The sequence below is a fragment of the Chrysochloris asiatica genome, unplaced genomic scaffold (genome assembly GCF_000296735.1).
Source record: "Chrysochloris asiatica unplaced genomic scaffold, ChrAsi1.0 scaffold00087, whole genome shotgun sequence".
Classification (NCBI taxonomy): domain Eukaryota; kingdom Metazoa; phylum Chordata; class Mammalia; order Afrosoricida; family Chrysochloridae; genus Chrysochloris; species Chrysochloris asiatica.
In genome coordinates, this window is record NW_006408605.1 from 6,779,473 (window position 1) to 6,801,531 (window position 22,059).

Genomic DNA, 22,059 nt, shown 5'->3' on the forward strand with positions numbered 1-22,059 from the left:
GATCTTTCCAGTTAAACCTGTTATTTCTCAGAATAAAACCAGCAATATTAGCTTTTAAAATATTTTTAAAAGATTATCTCTTGCTTTCGGTGCAATCCTGGTTTACTTTTCCCTTTGTTCTCACTTTAAAACTTTCAATAAATTCTTGCCTTCTGTGTTGGTCATCTGCTTATTGAGACATCCTCAAAAACTGTATCTGCTTTGCAGTTTCAAATTTGGGTTCTATACAGGTAACTCCCAAATATCTCCTTTACCTTTTATATGCATTTTTGCCTTATTTCTCTATTCAAAGGTCATATCTTTTAAATATTCTACCTCCTACTTTAACATTTCCAAAACTAAAATTACCTTTCTTCCCAAATCTCTTCAAATTGTTTTTCCAAATTTCCTCATCCCCATCACCACTACTTTCTTAATCTACAGAACTTACTATCTTTTGACTGTTTTGTGTTCTATAAGCAAGTTCTCTCAATTCTCCAGATTTTTCTCACTGACCATCTTTTGTTCTTGACTATATGCTATATAGCCTCCTGGTTGGTTTCTCTAGCTTTAATCCAATCTAATCGCAACAAATTCTCCTTATCTACTCCAGGTCTTAGAATGATCCTTATATACACTTATTAAACTTCTCAACCTTCCACTTATACTGCCCTATTTTGTCCCATTGAGCTGGTATCTCACTATTCTTCAGTGTGACTCTACCATTCCAGGTATAGTTGTTTCACTGTCTCAACCACAGGCATCACTTTCATCTCGTATGACTGCTCTAGCAACTCAAAACCTGTCTCTCTTAATGCACTCAACCCTTTCACAAACTTTTTCAAATTTTAGTCCTTCACTGTTACATCACATACCTACTTGTGAATTGCTTTGGAAATATTCTCTAGTTCTTTCACTTCCCAATGTCTAGCTTCTGGATTGATTAAATTCCTGCCTATTAGACGCACAAAGACTATCTCTTACTCCCTTAGCATCCTGTAAGAAACTTTATTTATGGCGAAAGAGATCTGTAACTTTTCTTAAACCCATCTTTCTCAAGGTTCAAAATGTTAAGACAATTCCCTATTTATCTCTATATTTTTATAAGTCTCATAAAAAGTTCATTTCACTAATGAGTTAACAGAGGATGAAATAGACTCAGATGGTACATTTGATGTGAGTTTAGTATTCAAATAGCAATGAAAAATATTCTAAAACACACAAGAGTCCCAAGCAGAGAAACAGATGGGGAAGGAAATGGTAATATACTATCCTAAAAGTACCATCTGCAAATGCAGTATTAAATAGGGCAAATGTTCCTAAATAAATGCCAGTGCTACCAAGGTGCATGCTCTGGTCTTCTTTAAGCACTATTATGAGCAGAACTCTAAAACATGAAAATCATTTTTCTAAATTACTCACAAGAAGCTTTACAGGACAGTCTATTGTACAATACTTTTAAACATTAATTACATATTAAATCTTGGTTACTTACCGTCCTTCAGCTGTAGTACCACAGTTCATATTGTAAAGACCTGATTTTCCCTCTAACAATCTCATTCCCACAAATTATCAAGTAGTTAAGAAGAAGAAACCACAAAGTAAATCTCTCTCACACACACATACACACAGATACACAAAAAACACACCAAAGACTATTGTTTTCTTTTGTTCAAGAGTTTATTGTATACACACACTTCACAGGTTTTTAAAAAGTCTGTACACTTCACAAGACAGTATAAACTAGCCACAATCTGCTAGCTACACATTAGGACATTAATACAGCCCGAAACTGTTGCCCTAAAACAGGCAATTGGGCTAACTCCAACTCTCTGAGAGAGATTTTCCTAGCTTATGTCACATGGTCCAGGTGCCTCCTCTTCTGTAACTTTCATATCTGGATCTGGGCCAAGAAGCCCAAGCTCTATCTTGTTTACTTCTATTCAGGTTCAGCTCAAAGATGGTACTCTGGACTTTCACTTCTTCATCTTCATATCTGCTTCAATAGCACAGCGGCGTCCCCTGGTTCCCCCATCCTAGACAGCAGGCAGACAAAGAAAGGGAATATGAATGAATTGGTTAGGAAGCAAGAGAGAGGTACAATATGAAGAATACTGGGATTGGCTTATTTGGGAAGAGGGGAAAATAAGCAGAGAAATCCAGGGGTACGAAGGGACGTATTTCTGTCTTTCCAAAGACTGGTTAAAGAGCACCTGGTAATTTGTGAGAGGGAATGTCAGACAGAGTTATCTTGCTCATGCCCACCAAAGGTTGCTGGAATTTTCCTGGGGTCCCACAGAATGACTGCTAGTCATCCCACCCAGGCCCAAATCATGTGCAAAGGAACAGGAAGAGAGTAAGAAAGGTGGGAAGTTAGAAAGGGCAGTGGATAGTGAGATTCTTGGCTAACGTACCTGTCCAGCTGCTGGTCCCTATAAGAAAGGCCTTTCCTGCAGACTGACCCTGGCACTAGTTCCCTAGCACCTCCTGACAGATGCTTTCCATGAGATCAGGACAATCAGAGGCTTCTTTCCATCTGCTGCTCTCTCCCTGCAGCCCAGCTCCTTCATCTTGTGCAATACTTGGCTGTCTTCAATAGATAAAAGTTAGATCCTATTAACCAGCTTTGCAACAGCCAGCCAATTGCTTGGGGATCCAGAGTCACTGTTGCAGGTCAATAAGGAAGAACAGAGATTATAGTGTTCTGTCTGGCAGAAGTTAGAGGCCTGTAGGCAAGATGAACTAGTGAATAATTTGGCTGGGCCAGGCCATTTTTACATTTTTAGTATGCAAGGATTCTAAAATTTTTAGAGTTCATGAATACAAGCTACCTGTGAGGCAACTGTAAAAATAAAAATACCACCTTGCATTTGTTAACACTTTAAGATTTTTTTTTCAAGTCATTTCCATACCTATTTTCTCATTTTATCCTCACAATATCCCTGTGAGGTAGAGATTGGACAGGTACCTCATTATATAACTCCATCACACAGATGGAAATAAGGCCCCAAGAGGTTATCTGATGATCTTAAGATCAATAGTTTTCTAGCCTGATGCCCCTTTTACTTTGTCATGTCTCATTGCCATACAATGAGCAACAGAGTCAGAGGGCCATTTAATACATGTAGGAAAGGAATGTAAGTCTTTAGAATAGCTCTTATAAGCTTCTAACTCTACCAGTCACTACTATATGCAGTAATCACTGCTCCTGAAATCTTCAGTTTAAATTTCATTGAGTGTTTATCAGGTAGCAGTCTTGCAACTTAATTTTAAAAGAGGAAAACTATATGCCAAATGTCTGCTAGTATAAGAAACAATTTCAAATGCTAGCTTATCAGTTGCTGTTCTCAACAATCTTCTATTTGTAAGATAAGAATTGGCAAAAGGTGCAGTCAAGAAATGAGGGGCAGATGCATCCTAGATTCTTTACTCCAAGAAAACCTCATTTCAGCCCAGTAAGCTCATAAACAGTCGCTACCCAGCCCACACACACACACATGCAGAAAGGACAGGAATGCAGAAGAACAGACAGTTTCTTATTCAATGACCTGAATAAACAGACGTTGAAGACATTGCCACAGTCTGCATGTTTGGTTTCCTTCTGTACCCACCCCCAGCAGTAGCTGAGCATCTTTATGGCAACACCACCCCTTGCAGCCATTCAATACTTACAAAGAGAGAGAGAAGGAAGGCAGGAGAGCCCATGGGGACACTGTCCTGTTAGAGGACAAACAAACACTGATCAGGTTCCACGGAAACTCTCAGCCGCAAGCACCCCAAACCTCAAGACAGAGACACAAGCACCATACGCACAGACAAAATTTTAAAACTCAAGAACAAGAGGAAAGAGATCCAAAAACAATCTAGCCATTATGTCTCTGAAAAAGAAACTGATGGCCCTCAACTGCTGCAAGCTATGATATTTCCCCCACTTTGAGAGCATTCTCCGAGGAATTAATAATTTATTCACTCAACTGCTCCCAGTCACAGTAGGTTTCTTCAGTGTTTGGATAGGAGCAAACAACCACCGTGCTAAGAAGAAAATGCCAGGGATTTGGGGAGTATGTAACACCCAGACATTCCTAATAGAGATAATTTATGAAATATTCAGAGATTCCTCTGATTGTAAATTATCAAAGCCTTAAAGGTCTATGAATCTGTACACCACTGGGACGTACAAGTCAGGCAGAACCAATAGCCATGTACGGTTCTTAGACGTTTCAGACTGCTATCACTGGAACACTGGTTAACAGGCACTTTCTTGGTCTCCTCACCTTCTCTGAAGAATCCTGTTTACGGGTAGAATCTCTCCCTCGAAGACTTTTAGCACTGATCCCAGATTCAGATGTTTGCATAATCAACTGTGTGGCCAAGAATTGCTGTAGCAAAAAGAACAGGATTGTCTCAGGAGACTTCATCACATAGGGAAGAATTAAGACATTTTAAGCTTTGCAAATAGAACTCTTTCCTGTTGTGGCGCTGTGGGCTAATGTGCTGGACTGCAAAGTCAGTCTGAATTGCAAGGTTGATGGTTCAAGCTCACCAGCCACTCCTTGAAAACTCTACACAGGGTCTCTATGGGTTGGAACCAACTCGACAGCACTTAACAACAACATGGGACTCCTGGTGTGACGCTGTGATTAACGCACTGGACTGAAAAGTTGGTGCGTACCACAAGGTTCAGTGGTTCAAGCTCACCAGCTGCTCCTTGGAAACCCTATACAGGGTTGCTATGTGTTGGAACAGATTTGACGGCATTTAACAACAACATAGTAACCCCTTGGCAAACAGCACTCAAATACTTTTTATCTCCAAGTCCAGTATATTAGATTCTAATTCTAGTTGTCAAAGTTAAAGAAATCTGAAAATTTAAAATGGTCCAAACTATTATTTTGGCTATAATACAGAACCAAAATGTCTATACTCTACAAATGGGAAAAGGAATAAAAATAGGATGAACTTAAGATCATGAAGCCATTTAATTTACCTGGCTGACTCTGCAGAGATAAATAACATTTTTTCAAGTTCTATCTCCCTAAGAGGATGATTGGAATGCAATCACAGGATAGTAAGTTATCTATGATGTAAGAATTGTTAAGTGTTATCAAGTCGGTTTCCACCTATAAGGGTGGTTTCCAAAGAGCGGCTGATGGGTTTGCAACAACCAACCTTGTGGGCAGCAATCCTTGTGAGGAGCTTATCCTACAGCCTTATCAGGTAAGGAGAAGAAATGTACCAGTGCTTAACATAACTTGAAAACTATACACTCACCCATTTTATAAATGAGGTGTGGTGTGATGCACTGCTCTTATACATTCTCTCTTGCCATGCTCTTAAAATTCCCCCAAAATGATTAGGTTGCTGTTCTTAGGTACCACTGAGTCCTTTATGACTCATAGAGACCCTGTAAAGGTTTTCCAAGGAGTGACTGGTGGGTTTGAATTACAACCTTGCAGTTAGCAGTCCAGTGCTTATCCTACAGCACCACACCAAGTACACCACCTTATTGCTGTCATTTTTGTTAAGTGATGCTGAGTTGGTTTTGACTCATAGTGACCCTTTATATGGTTTCAGAGTTTGAACTGCTGATCTTAAAGTTCAAACCAACCTTGTGGTCCAGGAGTTAGGTGGGCTATGCAAATAAGGTACTTGTAGTCCACCAAGGGGACTGGATAGCTTGCTGATAGTAGTAATTCTACATAAATACAGTATATGGAACACTAACAAGGGATTGGTCAGTTTGCCATCCCACTAAGCTTAGAAGTGGAAAGAGGGGACCTTACTACCACCAAAAACGAAGAGCTAGGAATGGGGCATGTCCTTTGGACCCAGGACCCCTGCAATGATAACCTCCCTAGATCCAGGAGACAGAAGGAGAAGTTAAAAACAACAGCGAAGAAACGGTGGCAGCAGAACTGGGAGACCAGTAAGAGATGGCACGGCCAGCTTCCCAGCACACGAAAATAAACAGCCAGCTTCCCAGCAAATGAACAGAAAGAGCTGAATGCCTTTGGACAGAGGCTTATTGGTAGAGTGGGGTGCCTCCAGGCGCTTCACAGAACTAGGCTTGCAGGCCCACAGAATGAGAAAGCTGAACACCTACAGACCAAGGTTTACAGGTGGGAGTGGGGTGCCTATGTGTACTTAATGGTGGAGCTAAAGTGCCCCTAGTGGGGCAAAGGCTGGGCAGGCACAAGAAGACTCAGTTGCTCCTGATCCTGAAATGTAACCTGTTACTTACCTAATAAACCCCATAATCCTTAATATTATCTGTGAGTTCTATGAGCCAATGCAATGAAATATAGAGCCCAGTAAAGAAACAAAACAAACGTTGGAGAAAGGAAGACAGAAGAGGTATGTCTGACCTCCACTTCACAGGAATCATCTTTGAGCTGATGCTGTTGGTCATTCTTTCTATATACTGAAGTTATTTGCCCCAAAAAGATAACGACTATTTTCTCACAACTCTTACCAAACTGAAGAAAACCAACAATAAAGTGAGCAAGAACAAAATCTATGCTCCTGTGTCCCTGATGACTATTTCAAGGAAAAGTCACAGCAGTCCTTTCTATCATCAATATAAATGTTTCCCTTAAATAGTTTCATTTCATCCTTGCTCAAACACTAAAGATTCTCAAAGTACCTGGATCTGCTCCAGCACATCTCGCTGCATCTCCACTGCCATGTGATAGACATCATGGTCTGAGCTATTGTACATTACAGCATTCTGGAACATCAGCATGATGTCACGCTGAAATTCAGCTGTGCTCCGGATCAGTCCATTTTCAATGTTTTTCTTAATAGTTGACAAATCCATAGGCCTAAAAGGGGAACAGGGATAAATGACATTAGAGATAAAAGAACTAATCTCAATCTCTGAACATTGTTACCATATACACCTTCAGTCCCAGCTGCTAAAAATTTCACTTAACCCAAAAAACCTAAGTCAGTCTGTAGAATCGGTGTTGAGAACGTTAATGATGATTACTCTTTTAGACCTGCTAAGGCTCTATAGGATAAAAAGTGGACTGCTAACTGCAAAATCAGTGGTTCAAATCCAGCAGTCACTGGTAAACCTATACAGGAAACCCTACACAAGATCGCTATGAGTCAGAACTGACTCAATCACACTTAACAACAGCATTCTATTAGATCATTAGTGATTTATCCAGGTGCTGGAATGGTTAGTTTAGCATTTTTGATACCATACTTGTATCAAAAGCATTTGCATTAAACTCACTATCTAAAGAAAAAAATCACTAAGACTGGATAATTTACAAATTATTAAAGTCAGTGTGTTGGTCAGATCATGGCTTACCTCTGAACAATGCTGTGGTAACCAGGTGCTATGTCATCTGTTACAGGTTGCAGGAAAACATTGGCATACCTGTCCAAAAACAGTAAGATGTAATTTTTTTTTTTTAAATGTTTCATTATAAATTATGTGATAGTTTACATGGGAGAACATTAGTTTTACATTCATCCTATCATATATTGTTTCATTGCCATGGTTACAATCCCCTTCATGCATCATCAACCAACCAAAGAATATACACTACAAGCCTGCCCCCAGGGTCATCAGCACACAGCCCTTCTCCCTCTCTGTGTCTAAAGTCCCCAGCTGCTCCATCTCTCCATGTCATTGTCTCTGCCTCCATCTCAAAGATGTAATTTTTAATCTATCCTTCACAAGCATATGTGAGGGAAACTTGTTCTAAATAGCTGAAGGTTTTAAGAGTCAATTCTAGTAATCCCATACAAGCCTATGCAAACTTTTCTCTAGATAGTAACAATGAAAGAGAAAATGTGTCTGTGGGATTGGGAAAGTTCACTCACCTATGATTAGCTGCAGCTCTCCATACAAGCATGATGGCTTTTTTCCAGATTTTCTGTGCCTGAATGGCTTCTTGATCCTCACTACAAACAGAGCTGAAATAAAGACAGAAGTCTTACTAGGCATAATTTTTAAAAAAAGAAAAATCCTAGTATTTCTGGTCAACTATTTATTCTAGACCAAGAAAGGAAAGATGAAAAAGTCAGACAGCAAAAGAGATCCTCTCCCACTTCTCAACTGCAGTGTCTTAAGAACTTCAGTACCTCCATGAAAGAATTCCAAATACTCACAACTGTGAAGAAGCAGGGCTGCTGGGGATGGAGTCTGCCAGTGTGTGGGACTGCAGTGTAGCATTGTGGATACTAAAGCCATCATCACTCTCACTCACAGGAGGTTCATTATCCATTTCTGACAAATAGCCTTCCCCTGGATCTTCTTCCTTGGGCTCCTCTAGGCTGGCTGCTTCACTGACCCCATCTTCTTCCTCATCTTCACCTGGGGCATCCTTAGACACAGTGTCCTCCAGTCAATAAAATGCAAGCCAAGCTACTGAGCAAAGCGTCATTAACCATGTCTGACTTTTAGTAAGATCAGTTTAGAAATGGCCTCACACTATGTTTCCTGACTGAGCCCTCTATCACTTATACTACCAATATTTACAGACACTGAAGGACCAAGTAAGGTAATTTGGAACCTGGGCAAAGAGTAAGACCCAGGATCTTTTTTAAAAGATGAAGGGGAAAAAAAAAAAAAAAAGCTACTTACTTAAGGCTAAGCTAAGATGCGTTCCTTCTTTCCCCTTGCTCTTGAGAGGAACTCTGACCCTGGGTACAAAGTTACCAAAAATAGTTTTTATTTCATGTCTCATCTGATGGAGCAAGCTCACATCATACTATTTATAATCTCCGTTATTACTGCTTCAGTAATTCTAAAGAGAAAATTTTAGGTGATTCTCTTTGAATATAGTATTAACAACATTCTAATTTCTAGTATGTTCTTCTCCCTGGCTTTACTATCCCAATTCACTCCCAATCAGTCTGGGTTTTGTCAGTTTCTTTGTGCGCTATATGCAAAGAAAAGTCTATGTAATGGTCACAAACTCCTTCAGATGGGAAAAACACGTTGCCATGGAACACCCATTGTGCAAAACTGTCTACTACTCCTTTTCTCCATGCATCTCCTGAACCAGTCTCGTCTCAAAGAACAAAGATGTGAGTTTACTGAAATTCATTAAAAAGGTAATGCTATAAGGGAATTGTAGTTACATGGCAAGAGGAATAAAAAAAAAAATCTGAAATACCTTTATCTGGCTTCCAAAAATAGTCCCTGATTCTTCTTTCAATGAGTCTGCAGAGGAGAGAAAGACTACCTGAAGATTTTTCCACTTCAGCCTTCCCCTTCCTATGGACCATAATCCCCTGCAGCTCTCCTTTCCATGCTGGCCTGCTCTAACTCCTCTGCTTACCCACAACCCACAATCCCTCAGAAGCCAAAGCAAAAGATCTCAAGTTAATTGGTTATAGAATAAAGATTTCCTTGCCTTATTATTTACCTGACATTTCAAACTTGTGCTGAGTCTCTGCCTCTAAAGGATCTTCAATGGGATTTGAACCATGTGATGGAGATAATATGCTTTCAGGAGATGCCTGAAGACCAAAGAAAACATATACCCTAAGTACTGAAACTGGTAAACCACTAAGACTCACACAATTTTATTCTTCAATGGCAATGAAGAATATTCTAAGTCCTACCAGCTGTTCTGCAGGAGAAAGATGAGGCTTTCTGGTCTCGCAAAGATTTACAGCCTCGGAAACCCAGTACAGGGTCACTATGAGTCGGAACCGACTCCACAGCACGTAACAACAACAACCCATGCAATTTGATTCTAATGGTCTTAACAGGAATAGGACAAGTATAGTACTGAATATAACCTATGGGCTTTGAACAAAAACATGTCAGAACTCAGACTCATAAAAATGTGTAAACTGCCATTTTTTACATAAGGTATAACCCTCCACCTTCCCAGCCCCTGATCTTAATACCTCTATCTTCATAGTTGTAAGTGAGGTCTCATCGCCTTTCCCATTGGAAACATCTCCTTCGGCCACCTCTCCAGTTTCAGTACTTCTGGGATCCTCGTCTAAGTCCTGACTCCTAAGTTCTGGTGGCTCCAAGCCTGTGGCTGGGAGAACCCCAGTAACTATTTCAGCCCCTGAAATGCCTTGCTCTGGTTCTGTAGGCTCCACCTTGATCTCAACACTGGGCTCTCTGATGTCCACCAGTTCATGGATTCCCTTGTTTTCTGTTTCCTCAAAGTCCAGCCTCTCTTGCTTGACTGTCATCTCTGGTGTAGGGAGAGGCATTGGCTTGTCCCGTTCCTGTTGGATAGGGTGCTCCCAGGGACCAGGAAGGGACTGGGGATCATCGTTCTCTTCACAGAATGACAGTGCTGCTTCCACTGCTGCTACATCCAGCACTTCAGGATGATCATCTACCTGTTCCATAATACACAAATTGTTGAGAAGAATGCCCAAGTCCCTCAATTCTGTTAGCATGTTGAGAAGAATGCCCAAGTCCCTCAATTCTGTTAGCATGTTGAGAAGAATGCCCAAGTCCCTCTGTAGCACCAAATGAGATGCCCTGAATCTGCAGCTTCTCTCTCTCCACCTCCTCCATGTAGTGGAAGCAACCAATGGACCAGTACCTGTCCTGTACAAACGTGTAACAAAGGATGGCTAGGGAGATGCCTAGTATGTCAGTACCAAAAAGTTTTGTGAATTTAGAGATGGAGATGAGCAGGAGTAGAGGAGTTTTTTTGATTTAGTAATTCTTACTACCAGAAGCAAGGAGAGAAGCCTACGTAGGACCCAAGGGAGATTCTTTTGAGCTCTGCTGAATAGTTACCTTGTCCTCAATGATGGCAATGATGTCTCCAACAGTCTCAAAGTCCAGTTCTTCACCTGTGTAAGACACAGCAATATCCATCTTCTCAGCCAGATCTAAATCTTCCTTCCCATCAATGCTGGGAGCCTTTGATCCTCCAGGGGCCTCTGCTACCCCTGATCGGAAACACTCTTCTTTGATAGAATTGATGATCATGGAAATCTCACTGCTATCCATGGAAACAGTCACAGTATGTGGATCCCCGACAGCCTCCATAGGAACACAGGTATCAGGTTGATTCACTTAATAACAGGAAGATAAAAGCATCTCAGAATCTTATTAGGTACCGAGTGACTACATGGAAATCACACCAAAGCTGTAGACAGAAGTCAAGTACCCATACATTTAGGCTCACAGTTATCTTATACCTGCTTGTGTTTCTCCCCCGCCCCCTTTTTTATCTGGAAAGTGAGAATCACATACTTTGGTTCTCTCATACTTATATTTTCTCCAAACTTAAATACCCACCCATCTCTTCTTACATCACTGTTTTTACTAAGGATAAAGATGGCATATATATATATACAGAAAACACAAGTATTTGAACTGAAACTGATTATCTTGGTCACCTTTCTCTAACTGAAGTTCAGAGTGAAATTTGGACCTAGTGTCTGCTCAGGGCGTGGGTCAGGGACGCACCTGGAGCTACACTCTCAGGAGTGGAGACAGCTGGAGCAGAGGATGGTGTTGACAGCGCAGGCATCATGACAATGGTAGCCTGGGACACAGACTCTACAGGGGGTGGCACAAGTTTAACTGGAGGCTCACTGGCAACAGTAGTGAAGGAAGGAAGAGGTGTGGTGAACTGTGTAGGACCAGCTTCTAAAAGCCGGGAAAGAGTGGGAGCACCTAACAGACAAAGAGGTACATAAAATGAGGTAAGAAGAAAGCACATGAACAAGAAGCAATAGCCACTTTAAGACCCAACCAAGAAATTTCTTATACTCTCAGAGGATGAAAGCAACTCTTGTGTGTAATCAGTTCATTATCAGTATCCTTACTTTCTTCGATCTTACTTAACAACTACTTCTTCCAAGTTAAGAATGAGCCAAAACACTAGAACATATAATTTATATGAAAACCGGGTTATAAATTTTCTCAGAGAAAAACTAAATAACCAATCAACCAACCAAAAACCAAAAGCTAGCAAAAAGACATCCACAACTTATATTAAATATCAACATTCAAATTCCAACAACTAATGTTTAATGTTTATAAGGTATTTTACAATTTTTTTTCCTACATTTCATTTACATCATATCCTTGTGATGTATATACTGAACATTTGCAATTAATAAAAGAGGAAACGAAAGCTCAAGAGTTACAAATCTACTGGGTGATAACCCACCTCTCTAATTCCAAATCTTTTGCTCTTTTGTTCTAAAATCTCAAGATATTTCTAGCATCCTTATGTGATTTTGCAAGCCTCAGGAAACCAGCCATTAACTCACTATTTCTCTCACCAATACCTATACTGGGGTTACACAGGGCTATCAATATTCTAAAAATGACATAATAGATATCTATTCCAGAGCTTTATATGTTGTAATAGATGAAGTATAGCTTCCAGGTTGGATTTTAAATCTAGGATTGACAACCACTTAGTAACAAATGCTAAGAAACCCAGAGCAGTCAATGTTAAGTTCAACCTGTTAGAAGAAAAGTAGACAGAATAGTGGTGACTTACCTGAGGCAGCAGGGGAGGCTGCAACAGTGTTGGGTGTTTGCTGCATCTCCCCACCATGTATCACAGGAAGGACCCCGCCTACCTCCAGGAGGACACCTGTACTATTCAGGTGACCAGAAGTCACAGCCATTTCATTCTCACTGACCTACCAGGGAAGAATAGAGGTGAAGGCTACACTCAAGGTTTCTGTTGATACCACTTCCCAAAAAAGCTCTAGAAGTTGATCAAACATCATGAAAAGTAAGTTAATATTCACAGAGAATAATTTCAGATCTAAGGAAAATTCTAAACTATAATTTTCAAAACTTATTTGGCAAAAGATTTCTAGGAAAGACAACCAAAATAATGGTGGTTCAGATACCTCAGGACCCAGGGAAACTATAAAACTAGTGTATTTTTAAAAGAAATTACCAGTTAACTACGATTTTTTTTTTTTCATTTTTGAAAAAAATTTTCCCCATGTCATATTTTAAGTCCCAGGCACTCCCTTCCAAGTACTAATCACCACAGCTCTCAAACACCCACAGAAGTCTCCATACCAGTCTGGGGCTAGTAGGCAGGAGGCTGCCCTTCTTCAAGAGCTCTGACAGCAGAGGGGAGGGGGGTGGAGTTGCTTTCTGTCCAAGCATCTTTTTCTGGGGTGAATCATCTGTTACTGGGGTCATGGGGGCTTCTAAGGGTGCAGAGCCTGGAGGAAGGGTGTCAGGAATCCCAGGAAACGAGGTGATTGGGGTACTCGGCAAAGTCCCAGGGGTTACCTAAGAGACAACAGAGAACCTTTATCTGACTTCTCAAACTCTAAAAGGTTCCCTATTAATCTGGATGGGCTAGAGAGTGTTAACTACTGATTTACTAGCCCCTAAGTGGAACTGCCCAGAAACCTTCTCTACCTTTCCTGTTTTCAGTCATACCTTTTTTCCCCACAAGTTTTTCTATTTCACCCACTCAAAAACCCACAATGACTCAACCATTCCACCCAATTTGCCTTTTAAAAATGTCTATCAACTACCAATACTACATTTACAAGGAAAGTGTCAGTTATTTTAACAGGAATTTTGTAAGACTAACACACTTAGGAAAGAATTCCTTAACATCAACTTTTGCCTATTCTTCTAAAGATCTTAAGTCTCAGTGTTTTTAGGTTCACACTTACTTACAGAGCACAGAACACAGTAAATTAAGTCTTTAGCATTCAGATACAGAGAACAAGTTGCTGCTACGTCATAAGTGGTTTCTTCATCACTCAGCTCTCTGCAGGTTTACAGCCCCTTTGCCGGCCAATTCCGGAGGATGAAAACACTCACCCCTGAGGTAGCCTCTTCCATAGTAGCTGAAGTCAAGTCCCCAAGTGGATAATCACCTCCTGGGGAGGCAGAACCTATAGGAGATCGGACCATTACTGTTGGTAACCTCCGAGGGGGAGTTTTCACTGCTTGACGAGCTAGAAAAGAAAACAATACACAAATATTTAAGAGAAAATAAAACAAAACACTACTACTATGCTGCTAAGTCACAAAGGGATGTCATTTTACCAAAGCAACTTTATCAGTTTTAATTAGAAAGCTTGCTTTCTCACTTCTGGGAGATGGGTTAACTGGGTAACTTTTTTTCCCTAATGCTTCTTCCTAAGAGCAATTCTGAAACCACCAAGAACTGTTTATCCAAAAGGTCCTTAAAGTATGAACCTTTTGTAACACCCCTCAATAACCTTTTCAGCAACTTATTACGATTCTGCTTTTAATAAGATAAAAAGACCTCATGAGCTGAGAACACATATTCCTAGAGCTGCAAATGAGTTCTTTCCCTTATTCAATGACTGAGCTATTCTCAATCTTTCTATAGGTTTTGACATCTACATCCTTCATTATACTTATTATCTAACTGTCAAACCTTTGTGTACTAAAAGTCAATTCAAAGTCTAATGAGATCTGAGCACAGTTCATTTTCTAAGAGGTTCTTCCTAGACATTAAAGAATGTTTTTAGTCTAATAGAAATAAATATGAGGGGAAAATGTGTAAATAAATTGAAACTAGTGAACGTTATGTGACAAAATAGTCTCTGTCATTAACATGCAGTACTATATAGGCAACTGCTAAACAGTCACTAATTTCATTTTACCCTGATATGCAGCATCCGTAGCCTTCCTCTTTACTTCAGCCTCTTCTTCCTCCAATTTCTTTTTCCTAAAGAGGGAATTAAGGGTTAGATGCTAGCCAGTTTCAACTCCTCTAAAGCTCAACGTGTCCTCACAAAGAATGTTCTATCAGGCCAGCACTCTGAGCAAAAGACTTATCAACAGGGAATAGTAATTCTTATCAACAAGCAACTTGTCTAATTCCCAGTTCTTCACTCAGGCAAACTAAGGCTGTTTTAAAGCTAGAACTAAGTTTTGTTCTCACATGGAAATGTTCCATCATTTCCTTTTAGGATTATCTTCTAGGATTTATTCACCCTCCCAGAAACCAGACCTGTCAACAGCTTGCCCCTCCTAGAATCTGTCTGAAGTCTAAAGGGATGACAGGTGGAGGAAATAAGTAATTTCCACCAAGTAATTGTATTTGGTGAAGGGAGATGGATGAAGGAGTACATATGAAAGAACAATATAATATAACCCACATTGCAATGTCATTGCAAAGCTCATCCAGTCTGCTGTCCATGTGTCCGGCTTGAATTAATTCTGCATCTCTTTTTAGCCGTCTGTTGGAAGAAAGAGAGGTAACATTGATTTTTAATCTGCTATTTACAAAATTCTGACCAGTGCCTTAAGTCTGATTCTATTCTCTCTCGCAATCATTTGGCATTCTCTGTGGTAAGCACCTATATTTTTCCTGGGTCTCCTTTATCACTTTCTTCAGTTCTTCAACTCGTTCAGCAGTCAGTTTCCGAACAATGACATCTTCAACTGTTTCTACTACTTCCCCCTTTTCACCTCGTTTCCGTCTGTGGGGGAAAAAAAAAATCCACATTTGAAGATTAATGTGTTCCTTCTTGCTAACAGCGTTTTATATCACCTAATCATAGATACTGGTGTGGTGCTGTGGGCTAATAAATGTGTCAGACTGCAAAGTCATTTGAACTGCAAGGTCGCTGGTTCAAGCTCACCAGCTGCTCCTTGGAAACCCTATACAGGGTCTCTATGGGTCGGAATTGACTCGACGGCACTTAACAACATCAACAATCAGAGATAAACTTACGCTATACTTTCATCACATCCTGATATATACTATACAAAATACCCTCAATAAACATAAAAATCTCCAGAGATTTGGCTGCAAACACTTAGTGAGTGTCTGGCTTTGTACTCACTTTGGGGTCTCTGTGGTCTCGAGAAGTTCTGAGTACTGAGAAGCACAATGCTATGAAAAAAAGTGAAAACATAATGAGCAAACCAGGAAAACACTTTTCAAAGTATTAAGAGATTAAGATTTAGAGACCAGTATGTAACATATAAGGAGCTCTAGTAGCATAGTGGTTATGAGTTGGGCTGCTAACCTCAGGGACAGCAGTTTGAAACTACCAGTTGTTCCACAGGAGAAAAGATGAGGCTTTCTGCTCCTGTAAAGATTTACAGCCTCAGAAACCCTATACAGGGTTGTATGAGTTGGAACGGACTCCACAGCACACGACCACCACCACCATATGTAAGACATAAGGCCTAATTATATACCACAATTAAAGGGCAGGACCTTGAAGAAAACCTCCTGCTTCACATTTCAAACACTGCTAAAAAAACAAAAAAACACACACACAAAAAAACACTTGCTTTGGAACTTACTTTCTGAGAGAACCAGTCTGGAGGGCGGCCAGGTTCTGCAAAGGGCTTGATTGCTCTGCTAACTGATACCCTAACAAACGAGAAAAGTCATATTACACATCAAATAGAAGATAAAAAGGAAGGTATGTTGAAAAGTCCAAGGTTTGGAGGTTATGAAAAGCAATTTTGGAATAAAAAAAAATGTAGTTAGAAAGTACTCTGGAATTTTCATGATTATGAAAAATGACACAACTACTTTAAAAAGTTATTTAGAAGGAAAATGTCATTGCCAAACAGTTTTCCCTAGTGATGAAAACAAAGGTGTCAAAAACTAGTAAACTATCAGTTCTGTTTATTTGGGATGTCAATTTTGGTGTGGCTTTAAAAAAAAAAAAAAAAAGCCTGTCTTTTGAAAAGCAACTTGTTATACTTTCTAGAATTAAAAAAAAAAAAAAAAAAGGTACTATCTTTTAACTCTACTCATATGCTGTTGTTGCTAAGTGCCATTGAGTCAGTTCCGACTCAAAGCAATCCTGTATAGAGTTTCCAAGGAGCGACTGCTGAATTTGAACTGCCAACCTTGAGGTTCAAAACAACCTTGTGGTCCAGTGCTTTATCACACAGCGCCACACCAGGACTCTACTTATATCCTGGACGCCACACACTCATATACCGCCTGTAAATGCAATACAAGGAAATACTTCAGTGAAGTATTTTTAATAAAAAATGTACTCAGAAACCTACAAGAGAACTTCTGGAACATGATAAAGAACATTATTTACAAAACATCACAGCTTACTTCATTCTCAACAGATTACAAGATCCCATATATATAGAAAATTCCAAAGAATATACAAGAAAGCTACTAGACCTAATAAACAAATCCAGCAAAGTTTCAGGGCACAGATCAACACACACAAGTCAGTTGTGTTTCTATATACCAGCAACAGATAATCTAAAAAGATAATTTAATTCCATTTACAATTACGAAAGAATAGTTATAAGTTTAAATTAAGGAAGACAACACTGAATGCTATAAAACACTGTTAAAAGTTAATTAAAGACCTAAATAAATGGAAAGATATCCTGTTTGTGGACTGGAAGACTTAATATTGCTAAGATATCAATACTACCCAGTGTGATATATAGATTCAACACAGTGGTGGTGATAAATGCATGCTGTGGAGTCACTTCCGACTCATTGCGATGCTGTATAGGATTTCCAAGGCTGTAAAGCTTCATCTTTCTCCCACGGAACAACTGGTAGTTTCGAACTGCTGACCTTGAGGTTAGCAGCCCAACTCATAACGACTATGCTATCAGAGCTCCTTAGATTCAACATAATCCCTATCAAAATTACAAAAGTCCTTTTCACAGAAGAAAAGTGGATCCTTGAACACATATGGAATTGTAGAAAAGCAAAATTCATTGCCATCGAGTGGAGTCCAAGTCATAATGACCTTATAAAACGGAAAAGACCTGCCCAACAGCAATTCCCCAAGGTTGTAATCTTTACAGAAGCAGGTTGCTACATTGTTCTACTTCGAAGTGAAGTAGTAGAACTGCTGACCTTTCAATCAGCAGCTGCAGGTGAGCACTTAACCACTACACCACTAAGGAGTCTTTATGGAATTCTATGAAGCTCCCACAAGCCAAAACAAGCTTGAAAATTTAAAGTTGGATGACTCACACCCCTAGAGTCCAAAACTTACTACAAAACTACAGTAATCAAAACAGTTAAGTACTAGCATAAGTTTAGACACAAAGACCAATGGAATAGAATCAAGAATCCAGAAACAAACCCATATATCTAGGGAGTCCTGGTGTGGCGCTGTGGGCTAATGCATCTGACTGCAAAGTTGTTTGAACTGCAAGGTCGGTGGTTCAAGCTCACCAGCTGCTCCTTGGAAACCCTATACAGGGTTGCTATGAGTCAGAATCGACTTGACAGCACTTAACAACAAAAATCTAAGGAAAAGTGATTTTCAATAAGACTATCAAGAAATTCAATTGGGAAATAATAGTCTAATAAATGGTACAGGGGCAATTGGATCTCCACATGAAAAAACAATGATGCTAGACCCATACCTCACACCATGTACCATTATTCAAAATGAATCAGAGTTAAATGTAAGCACTAAAACCATAAAACACTTAGGGGAAAAAAGCATAGGACAAATCTTCATGGCCTGGAATTTGCAATGGATTCTTATGATACCAAACCACAAGCAAGAGCAAAAGAATAGATAAACTGCACTTAAAGTCATTGTCAAGAAAGTGAAAATAACCTATTGGATGGGAGAAAATGTTAGGAAATTATGTAATTGATGAGGATGAAATACATAAACACCCCTAAAATTCAACTATTAAAAGCAACAACAACAACAACAAAATCCCACAATTATAAAATGGGTAAAGAACTAGAAAGATATACAAATGGCCAATAAGCATGTGAAAAGATGCGAAACATCATTAGCCTTTGTTGTTGTTATTCAGTGCCGTCAAGTTGGTTGTTGTTGGTGTTAAGTGCTGTGGAGTTGGTTCTGACGGAAAGCAACTTTTTATAGGGTTTCCAAGGAGTGGCCGGTGAGTTTGAACTTCTGACCTTGTGCATCAAACTGACCTTCTTGTGCAGCGCATTATCCTGCAATACCAACCAGGTCTACATCAAGTTGGTTAGCAACCCTGTATAGATAAAGAGTTTCTAAGGAGTGGCTAGTGAGTTTGAACAGCTGATCTTGTGGTTAGCAGTCCAGTGCTTATTCTGCAATGCCACAACAGACTAGCTACACTATGATACCACTTCACACTCATTAGGATAGTTATTATCTTTAAACCTTAAATGGAAAACACCCCTCTTAAGTCTTCCTTAAACCAAGTTATTTAGCTGTATTAGTAAAGAGTACCTGCCTTGAGTATTGTGATCCTTTTAAGCTCTTGGAATTCAGTTGACCACAGCATCTCCAAAAACTAGACGGAAACTTAGGGGGCATGAGTTTATGTTAATGGATGAGGGAAAAGGAGAGTGAAGTGGTTACATAATTTGAAAAATGTGATCAGTCTCTGAGTTGTACATGTAGAAATTGTTGAATTGGTGTATGTTATACAGTATATATTCTTAGCAACAGCAAAAACAAATAAATTTTAAAATGGAAATTAAGTGCTGGAGATAATGTGGAGAAATTGGAATTCTTATTCATCCATTGCTAGTAAAAATGCCACTTTGGAAAATAATTGTTGGTTCCTGGAAAGGTTAAACTAAGTATTACCACATAATCCAGCAAAAACAAGTGAAAGCAGTGTCTCAAACAGATAACTGTATGCCAGTGTTCACTGCAGGGTTATTCATAATAACCAAAAGGAGGGAACCCATCCAAATATCCATCCAGAATGGAATATTAAGAAATTAAGTTCTAATACATGCTATAACATGGACTTCAAAAACACTAAGTGAAATAAGTCAGACACAAAAGAACAAATGATTTCACACACGAAATATTTAAAATAAGCAAGCACATAGAGACAGAAAGAAAATAAGTGGTCACCATGGACTGGAAAGAGGAAGATGGGCAATTAGAGTTCATGCTTGAGGTTAACGAAAAATTTTTGAAATAGTGGCAATGGTTGCACAACACTGCAAAATGAGTACACTTAAGAAGGAATAAAAAGGCAAATTGTGTTATATTTAATATTTTTTTAAAGCCAAGTTGAAAACTAAGAATATATATATATTTAAATCTAATGTACAAAATCTGAAAGGACATACCTTGATTCCCCTCTAGAGTAGAATGGGAACGTTGGAATGCCAAAAGGTACATTTATACTTTATGTTTTCAGCCTTTTTGGTTGTTGTTACAGCAATTATCTTGATTATGGATTGATTCATGGGTTATTGTTGTTAAGTACCATCAAATTGGTTCTGACTCTTAACCCTTTATAGGGTATCCAAGGAGTGGCTAGTGAGTTTGAACTGCTGACCTTGTGGTTCAACAGACCTTGCAATCTGGGTTAAACCACAGTGCCATACTCCATAGGTTCATGGGTGCATACCTAAGTCAGAAGTCATCATGTTTGCACTTTACATGGGTACGGGTTTATTATTATATACCACAATATTTCATATATATATACCACAATAAAAAGGTGAAGTATGAGGGTTATGATTTCACTTACCACCCTTCTTCCTTCTAGTTGCATGGAGCAAGGAAGCAATAGCTAAAGCAGCTTTTATGGACTGTGGAGTCAAATTTTAATTTTAAATACATGTATGTGTTATTTAAGGTCATTCAGGTAACGTTTGGCCACACATTTGTCCATGGTTCCATGGGGTTTTCTTCTTTTATTTACAAAGGGATAGCAGCAGCAATTCTTTTGTTTAGTATTTCCCCCTAAATTTTGATCACAAACACAGACGTGTAGCAATGGAACACAGGAGGGATGCAGGCAGGTAAAAGAGGACATGGCTCTGGGCACAGGCAGGCAGCATCTGTGGGGACTGGGATGCTCCTACTGCTCAGCAAGTTGGGCTGGTTCATCTCTCTAGAAACTTACTTCCTTTTCACTGTTTCCTCCTCTATCCTGTCACTCACAAAGACAACAGAAAGAGGCTCCCATAGTATGGTGTTTGTATAATGTTCAAATCAGTGCTGGTGTGGGTTAATGTGCCAGACTGCAAAGCAGTTTGAACTGCAAGGTTGGTGGTTCAAGCTCACCAGCTGCTCCTTGAAAACCCTATACAGGGTCACTGTGAGTTGGAACCAGCTCAATGGCACTTGACAACAAAAACAACTTTAAAGTTAAGGAATGCATATTTTTAGATATCTTACTTTTATTTACTTTTTCTTACCACAAGATTAAAAAACTCCGACCTAAACTTAATCTGCATTTGATTTTACACACACACACACAAAATCTTAAAAAAAAAAAAAAACTCTCTCACCCAGTGTTCCAAAGAACCGACTATAACAAAACCATTAACTTATAATTAAATGAGAAAGACAAGGACTTCTTTTATTGGCATCTCTGGAGGTCTCAGACTTAAAGTAGCTGGTGGTGGTGGTTATGTGCTATGGAGTTGGTTCTGACTCAGAGAACCCTGTGTAGGGTTTCCAAGGCTTATAAATCTTTAGGGGAGCATAAAACCTCATCTTTCTCCTGGGGCAAATCTCTCCTAAAGTTTTAAACGTTAACTCAGTAGTCATTAAGTATTTCATCACCATGGAAACCTGTTCTTTAAGCAAAAAGTTACAAGTATACGTCTCTGGGAACTGCTCTATTTTCTAGAAGATTCCTCTTCACAGATGAGGAAACATTTCTCATATTAAATCATACAACAATCAAATGTTATTACTTTTTGAATTAATACAGGATCTTATCTTTAACAGAATCATAAAGTAAGCTTCAAAATGGAAGCCATGTGATAAGAAAGGTGTTGCAGAGCCATGAAGATGCTACACCAGCCATGAATTTCACTTAACAACAACAAATAGTATATGGGGAGTCCTGGTGTGACACTGTGGGATAAAGCACTAGATTGCAAGGTCAGTTTGAGCCACAAGGTCAGCAATTCAAACTCACCAGCTGCTCCTTAGAAACCATGTACAGGGTCGCTATGAGTTGGAACCGACTCGACCACACTTAACAACAACAAATAGTGTATGGGAATCCTGGTGCGGTGCTGTAAGATAACCACGAGACTGCTAACGACAAGGTTGGCAGTTCAAATCCATAAGCTGCTCCTGGGAAACCATATACAGGGTCGCTGAGTCGGAGCTGACTAAATGCCATTTGACAAGATAGTGTATGTGTGGCAGAAATAAAGTCAAATTTTCAAATATTTTACCCACTTCTTTTTTGAAATT

General features: G+C 39.4%; 1 protein-coding gene across 5 annotated transcripts in view; it reads right to left on the reverse strand.

Moving 5' to 3' along the window:
* Positions 1–1,656: 1,656 nt before the first annotated feature.
* BRD8 (bromodomain containing 8) overlaps positions 1,657–22,059 on the reverse strand; it is a 41,662-nt gene continuing 21,259 nt past the window's right edge. The window contains exons 3-22 of one of the 5 annotated variants that reach the window (XM_006866109.1): positions 16,220–16,289; positions 15,751–15,800; positions 15,262–15,384; positions 15,061–15,141; positions 14,563–14,627; positions 13,748–13,884; positions 12,983–13,201; positions 12,444–12,588; positions 11,396–11,605; positions 10,718–10,998; positions 9,856–10,308; positions 9,366–9,459; positions 9,114–9,160; positions 8,104–8,318; positions 7,816–7,908; positions 7,298–7,366; positions 6,623–6,800; positions 4,254–4,358; positions 3,652–3,696; positions 1,657–2,015 (exon numbers count right to left, since the gene is read on the reverse strand). In XM_006866109.1, coding sequence (XP_006866171.1) covers positions 1,956–2,015; positions 3,652–3,696; positions 4,254–4,358; positions 6,623–6,800; positions 7,298–7,366; positions 7,816–7,908; positions 8,104–8,318; positions 9,114–9,160; positions 9,366–9,459; positions 9,856–10,308; positions 10,718–10,998; positions 11,396–11,605; positions 12,444–12,588; positions 12,983–13,201; positions 13,748–13,884; positions 14,563–14,627; positions 15,061–15,141; positions 15,262–15,384; positions 15,751–15,800; positions 16,220–16,289 — 2,740 coding nt within the window. In that variant the 3' untranslated portion in view covers positions 1,657–1,955. The remainder of the gene's footprint in view (positions 2,016–3,651; positions 3,697–4,253; positions 4,359–6,622; positions 6,801–7,297; positions 7,367–7,815; positions 7,909–8,103; positions 8,319–9,113; positions 9,161–9,365; positions 9,460–9,855; positions 10,309–10,717; positions 10,999–11,395; positions 11,606–12,443; positions 12,589–12,982; positions 13,202–13,747; positions 13,885–14,562; positions 14,628–15,060; positions 15,142–15,261; positions 15,385–15,750; positions 15,801–16,219; positions 16,290–22,059) is intronic. The other 4 variants (XM_006866112.1, XM_006866110.1, XM_006866111.1 and 1 more) reach the window with 4 other exon arrangements.